We start from the raw sequence: 7565 nt of genomic DNA on the forward strand, positions 1-7565 counted from the left end.
AGCCGGCGCTCCCCGTTCAGCCGGGCTGGTCGTCTTCCCCGCCCGTTCTTCTTAGGGCACATGGGGACAGCCCGCTCCTGCGCCTTTAAGATTTCCTTCTTGAAGAATGTCCAGCCTTCCTGGACTCCTCTGCCCTTCAGGACTGCCTCCCAAGGGGCTCTGTCAGCCAGTCTCCCAGAAAGGCCAAAGTCTGCCCTCAGGGAGTCCAAGGTAGCAGTTCTGCTGACCCCCCTCCTTACTTCTCCAAGAATCAAAAACTCTATCGTTTCGTGATCACTGTGCCCAAGACAGCCTCCAACCGTCACATCACCCACAAGTCCTTCTCTGTTCGCGAACAACAGGTCCAGCAGGACGCCTTCCCTAGTTGGCTTCCTATGACCAATGGTGCCAGGGAGCTATCTTCCACACACTCCAGGAACCTCCTAGACTGTTTCCTCTCTGCTGTATTGCATTTCAGCAATTACCAGCAGACATCTGGTAAGTTGAAGTCCCCCACGAGAACAAGGGCTAGCGATTGTGAGACTTCTCCCAGCTGCTTATAGAGAATTTCGTCTGCCTCTTCATCTTGGTTGGGTGGTCTATAACAGACTCCCAGCATGATATCTGCCTTGCTGGCCTTCTCCCTGATTCTTACCCATAAACATTTAACCCTGTCATCACCATCCTTAAGCTCTAGACAAAACACTCCCTAATGTACAGGGCTGCCCCACCGCCTCTCCTTCCTTGCCTATCCCTTCTGAAGAATTTATAGCCATCCATTGCAGCACTCCAATTGTGTGAGTCATCCCACCGTATTTCCGTGATGGCAGCTATATCATAGTTTTCCTGCTGCACAGTGGCTTCCAGCTCCTCCTGTTTGCTGCCCCTGCTGCGTGCATTGGTGTAGATGCACTTCAGTTGGGCTGTTGATCCTGCCACCTTTTTGGGGGGAGAAACTCTGATTCCTACATGACCACTCTCGGGCACTTCCGTGGTTTCTAACACATCCATAACCCTTGTGTCTTTGCTGCTGCATGGATCTCCATATCCTTCCTCCACTGAGATGGCAGACTGAAGGACCTCACTAGCACACCGTCCCTCCTGTCCATACAGCCAGGGCACCGTCAGCTGCCTTTGCTGCCGGGGCACACAGCTAGATCCTGTTCACCTTATCTGGTGGCATGGTACCTCTCTCTGCTTCGTGTTTTGAGGTGCAGTGTCCAGACGCTGAACAGCATAATTTCCCTTGTGATTGATACGAATGCATGGCTACCCTCCTTTTGCAGTCTTCAACTCGTGGAGGCACATTGGCATGAACTAAATGGGAAGCTTTGAGATCATGTTCTAAAGGAGGCACTGCCTAAAGTGTGGGCACCCACCCCTTTCTCCCCCTTTATTGTGTTGGACAGTTTAGTGGGTTTGTCCGTTACGGATTATGCTGACACCCTAGCAGAATGGCAGCACTTTGTTTCCAGCAAGTCTCATGCAAGGTTGCATTCAGTCCTTGGGTAGACAGACCTGAGAACAACATTATGTATGATGATATACAGAGACTATATTTTAAAAAGTAAATCTTCAGTGGTAAGAGAACAAACGTGACTAAAACTGGAATATGTGACAGGGGAGAGAGTCTCTTCGGAAAGGGCTGTCAGGTTTGGATAAGGATGCCAGAAGTTCATTCTCCCCCATGTCTGTGTTTTGATTCCTGCTACTGGAGCAGATGTCCATTAAGGAAAGATGTGCTACAGCCAGGCTGCAGTGGGTCACAGTGATGGTGGCTGTTATCTCACCGATGGTACTGTACCAAGGGCTTGAATTATGCACATATAGTCAGGGCAGCAGCACAGGCAGTGTACAAGCAAGCAGGTGCAGAATAGCAGCTCTCAGCTCTATTCAGCGCATCTAAATCGAATGTTTAGCTAGCAGACAGGAAAGCAAGCAGGCTTGTGCATTTGCAGTGTACTAAAGATACAGGTGCGACAGGGCCAGGAGCCAGTCCTGTCTGTGCAACTCTCGGGGGACTGGTTAATGCGTGGTGATGGTCTGGCTCTGTTCCTGCGTTGGTAGCAGTGATGGTGAGCTGATGAGATGGGACTGCTGTCTCTGTTCACGCAATCTTCCTTCGGGCAATGCAAACATAATTGCTTCTTGCTGGACACCGTGTCTGACAATTGATTCTGATCACAAATCTTGTGTTTGTCTCTGAAGCCAACCAATGTTTTGTTTATTTTTTCCAAAGCAGCAAATAGATTTGAACGTGCATTTCATTTTGTAAAATGTCCACAGAAATGGCATAGCTGTTTGACTGCAGAGACTGCGTGCTTTTAGAGGCTTGACTAGTACTAAGCTTTCCAGGTTTTACTGGGTTTGCAGGTTGAAACCTTGCATATTAATGGATCCAGCAAGATTATGGCAACCAACGAGATTGGGGAGAGAAATTGTGCCCCAGATTGCTCTCTGGGAGCTGGAGAAATGGATGTTGTTTTAGAAATTCTCTTGCTGCGACTCTTTCTTCTCTGTTTCTGTTTCAATCAAGAAGTTCTTTGGGGATCACATTACCCCATTGCAACAATCATGTTCAGGTTTTTCATGGGGCTTTGGATTATCAGGCTTGTTTTGTTTCTTTGCTGATAAAATTAATAGGTGTTGATTTTCAGGGCAGTTGGAAATAATACATTTTTTGCTTTGCTTGTACAATTGGAATTTCATGGCTCTGAACCCTAGGTTTTGTCTTTGTTTGGTAAGAGGTGCTGCAAGGAAGTTTTGAGAGATGAGCTAAACCACCAGAATTTGTTTCCTTCCCTTTCTCCCTCACTGGATTCCTCAAGCAAACCTCTTATCTCTACATGCTCGAAAGCCAAAGCAGAGCAAGAACAATTTAGGACTGAGTGAACTCAGTGCCCGCTGATCTGAATGGGAAGTTATTTAAAGCTATTTTCTCTCTTGTCTCTCTGAAGGTCAAGCAATACAGCCATGTGTGGGGAGGGACTAGATGTTTTCTTGCTGGGAAGCGTGACTCGGGTTATTCAGGAGGAGAGTCAGCATCTCCTCTCTCGTTTCTTTTTTTTCACTGGCTTTCGGCTCAGCCTGCGGACTGTAGGGTTTAAGCAGAGCATTAGCCCTTGCAGTGATGCAGAAGGTTATCTTTTAGTGGCAGCTGCCGGCACTGAGAGTGAGGGAGGTGCTGGCAAGCAGCAGGAGGTGACTGCAGACGCCCGTCTTCGTTTTCTCTCCGTTTGGTGTTGCAGAAGGAAGAGGGGTGGCATGTGTGTAAAGGAGAAGCACATCACCCGACACGCGACTTCGGGGATCGTTAATTGGGTTTGCAGCAGGATATTCCCAGTTGTAAATGTAGCTCAGATGGAAATGGGATTGAATGAAATTTTCGTAGGCTGTTCTGCAGGCACCATCAAGGACCGCCTGCGCTTACTGCTGCTTATATCTCATGGTAAATTCAGTCTGTAATTGAAAACAGGAAGAATAGGGTTGGAGGATAAAACCATGCTGCTTCTGCCCAGAAGGTCATTAGGGTTCAGCCAAAAACATTTTTAGCCATGAATCACAAAACTATTTGAGATACCTTTGTATGTTAAAAAAAAGTGTGTTCCAGGTAAAGTGAAGGCAGTAGACATGAATACCTCCGGATCCTGGACATGCCCTGTAACTCAGGCGAATACTGCGTGATCAGGGCTGTCTTTGTGGAGAATCCAAAGGCCACGGGACTTTCCCACCCAGTGTCTGTGGTGGCGGTTGTTGGTAAATGGGGGGGCTGGGATAAAATGAAGGCGTGCATTCCCGTTTCTTCTGCCTTCAGCACAGACCCCATCCCTGCTCCCCGGAGCGCTCATCTTGCTCTTGCCTTCGCAGCCGTCGGTCTGTCCAGCTGCCCGGAGCCCCCCGTTCCTGGGAACGGCCTGAAGATCGGCGAGCGCTATTTAGTGAACGATGTCGTCTCTTTCCAGTGTGAACCAGGCTATGCACTTCAGGTACTGAACGTTTTCCAACAAAAGGGACGAGAATGAACACCTGGGATACAGGGAGACCCTCCCAAACCCTGTGTCTTGTTTTTCTCCCCTCCAGGGCCACTCTCACATTTCCTGCATGCCAGGCACTGTCCGCCGCTGGAATTACCCACCTCCGCTTTGCATTGGTAGGATTCTTGTTCTTTTGTACCTAGCAGATATTTATAGAACTTCTCTAACAAAAAAAAAAAAAAGGTAAAGGTCCGAGTTAGAGAAATGCAGGTTTGTTCTGGAAGTGAGATAGAATGTGGAAAAATCTTCATTTGTTGCAAGGGGAAATTTTGACAAAAAAGTCCCTGTTGGCCACCTAGAATGCTTTATTTTGAATGCTTAAAATGTGGTTATAGTATAAAATGTAAAATGTTTTATTTCTATCTTAAGCAAAGATCTTAAAACTGTGGTTTATTTTTATGAAATGCATCATGATATTACTAAAACTGCATCTTTTATTGGAGCCTGTTTACATCCCAGGATCTCCGATTGGCACCGCTTGGTGCCTTGCTGTCCCTGCTTTGGCATCTAGTGGGTCCTATGTGACCAGCAAGAGCCAGTCACCTGTCACGGCGGCTCTGTGCCCCTGGCACCCTCTGAGGAGCAGGGCTGAGACCGCTGAGCGTTTTAGGCCTTCAGAGAAAAGGACCAGGCAGTTTGATTTCCACCGTGGAAGAAGCAAAGCCCTAGGAGAAGAGGCACAGAGGTGAAAGGAACTTGCTGGAGTTTTTGGATTATTTTCAATATTTTGCTTTTAGCAAATCTAGATGTTTAATATTCATATTGCACATTTTACAGCTTTGAGAGAGACATTTATGCATTTAATAGCTTTAGTTAACGGTTATTTCAGGCTCCTGCTGTTCTAGCTTACATCATTTTGCTTTAAAGTAATTATAAGAGCTAACAGTTCTTTTATCCGATGATCTGCGGGCCAGGAATAAATACACAGAGACATTTATGGCAGAATGACTGAGCTAAGAAATCAGAAGCCCTTCAGCTCAGCGTTAGAGCTGGGGGATCCCAGCATGGAGGAGGATCCCAATATCACCATCTCGCTGATGACTAGCTAAGCAATGACAAGTTTCAAGTTTTCTTCTTTTAATCAGCATTGGTCACCCAGTTCAGTAGGGTTTTGCCTGGTTGGGCTGCGCCTACTAGGCGTTAATCACAGTGTAAACACTAGTGCAGTTTAATTCAAATTGTCTGGTTTGGGACAGTCATGACCAAGTGCAGTGGCACAAACGCCCATCCGATACCTGTCTGTTCATATCCCTCACTTGCATCACACTTGACGGAAAAAATCATCCAACTTCAGCGGGGCATAAACACGTGTCTGCAGCCAAATGCAGATCATCATGAGTGACCGTCTTTTATGGGGATGCTGCAGCACCCCATGCTGAGGTTCGTCGTCCTGTGCTAATCACGCACTGATGTGTCTAAACCCTGTCCAGAGCACTGCTGGCCGCACGGGAACCCAGGCTTTGGTTGTTCCCCTACTCGGAGAACAGATTGCTTCCCTGGCGAAGTGTGCTGATTTTCTTTTGGTCTACTTCATCCAGATGCTTGACTTCTAAATAATTTAGAAGTAGTTCTATTAAAGAGCTACTAAGAGGAAAAAGAGAGGGAAATCTTCTGGGAGAAACCTTGTTAGTAGCAAGTACACACGTTACGAGATATTGGACAAAGGGAATTTGTACCTTCACTGTCAGAACGTGTTAGGAGTATATCTGGGTGTATTCGGCTGGATGGTAGTACTGTAACAAGGTAGAGGTCATCCAGATAAGCCTGAGAAGATGCTATCTATGCATAAATTGCATGTGATGCCTTTTGTAAATATATTTTGTGCTGTCATCTCTGGATCGCTTCTTGGTAGGGAATTTACTTCAGTCAGTGTGCAAACGTGCTGCTCTATATTTATCAGAGATTGACAAGTATAGCAGTCAAGGTAGATCAGTTAACTAGAAAAAGAAGTAGTGGTAACTGGAGTCAAAATAGGATCAGTCTGTTTTCTCACAGTAATTTTTTTAGGTGGTTAAAAACTCAAACAAGTGCTGTGTGCATGATGTGCACTGTTACAATGTCTGTGGACAGAACAGAGCGTCTGTCTCTCCTCTTGCAGCTCAGATCTGTCTCTCCCACTGTGATTGCCAAAACTGGATCTCTGGGTCCAGGCTTTTATCTCCAGAGGGCAGGAGAAAGGCACATGCATTAGTAATGCAGCTATGCAGTGCCTGGCAAACTTTGTGCTAGTTCCATAGCTGGCTTTCCTTTTTCTCTTCTTAGTTTTTAATTTCTTTATTCCCCACATGGCTGGCTGGCCATGGCCATCATCCAGAGAGACTCGTAAGTGATCCTGACCATTAACACTATTGATTTTACAGCCCAGTGTGGAGGAACAGCAGAAGAGATGGAAGGAGTGCTCCTGAGCCCAGGGTTCCCAGGAAACTATCCAAGCAACCTGGACTGCACGTGGAGGATATTGCTGCCAGTGGGGTTTGGTGAGATAGCTGGTTTTGGTTTGATGCTATCACAAAAGAGATGATAGGAAGATACCAACCCTGTTCAGTCAGTGCTGGATGCATTGCTTGCCAGGATGAGCTACAGAAACTCATCTTGTTTGACTTCCTGATCACACTTTCCATTAAAGATGCATTTATATGGTGTTATGAAATGATAAATATTTTTTCAAAAGGTGGTTACAGGTCACCGTGGAGGGTAACGGGTTGATACGGATCTGTGGGCATGCCTCCGAATCAGCTGTAACGTCCTCCCGTAGTGTGCTTGCGTACTTCCCCGCCTTGAACTACTCGCACTTGTAATAGCCTTAAAACATCACCAGTTGCATCACCTTTTTTAAATGTAACAGGTGACCAAAGCTTGTGTTGGATTATATCCTGCCTCAGCTTGAGTTCATGCAGGCATCAGCGTGTTCAAAATTAGGCTCTCCCCAGCCATTAGTAAGAGAGAAATTTGCCCACCTCCAGCTCAGCTCTTCTCCAGGCCAGCCCCGTCAGGGTGCCTAATTGCCAGGAGGTGGAAGAACTGCACGCCTGGGAGAAGCGCTGGCTCTCCGGGTTTCCCGCAGTAACTCCCCTCCTCCCGGTGCAGCTGCGGTGTGCTGCTGGGGGGAAGGAGCGCCTGGCTCAGCCTGGCCTGCCACCGGAGCTGGCGACTCGCAGTTTGGCGGGGGGTGACCCGTGTAGCTCTGTGCTTGCCTTCCACATTTCTCTGGTGTCAGGCAGAGGGAGAGGTGCGCACAGGAACTCCAGCAGCATGAAACTACGGGCGTTAATAGCCTGAGCTTGTCTGAAACTAGCAGGACCCATATACCTACAGGCATCCTCTACCTCCAACATGGTAAATGTACTCCTGCTGCTTGACCAGGCTATGCTGGGCATCACTGGGTGAGCGGTGCTGATGTGCTAAGGCTTGGGAATAGCTTTAGAGCCAGACTGTTCATTCCTCCTTTCCAGGTGCTCACATCCAGTTCCTAAACTTCTCCACTGAGCCGAACCACGACTTTGTCGAAATCCGCAATGGGCCGTACGACACCAGTAACGTCATCGGGCGGTT

General features: G+C 47.4%; 1 protein-coding gene across 1 annotated transcript in view; it reads left to right on the plus strand.

The window, feature by feature from the left end:
* Nucleotides 1–7565, plus strand: part of LOC104081695 (CUB and sushi domain-containing protein 2-like) — a 306834-nt gene that overhangs the window by 244166 nt on the left and 55103 nt on the right. Inside the window, 5 exon segments of the mRNA XM_009584534.1 lie at nt 3847–3965; nt 4060–4129; nt 6374–6490; nt 7466–7561; nt 7564–7565. The exon segment at nt 7564–7565 is cut by the window's right edge and continues 94 nt beyond it. Coding sequence (XP_009582829.1) covers nt 3847–3965; nt 4060–4129; nt 6374–6490; nt 7466–7561; nt 7564–7565 — 404 coding nt within the window.

The sequence above is a fragment of the Fulmarus glacialis genome, unplaced genomic scaffold, assembly GCF_000690835.1.
Source record: "Fulmarus glacialis isolate BGI_N327 unplaced genomic scaffold, ASM69083v1 scaffold6559, whole genome shotgun sequence".
Taxonomy (NCBI): domain Eukaryota; kingdom Metazoa; phylum Chordata; class Aves; order Procellariiformes; family Procellariidae; genus Fulmarus; species Fulmarus glacialis.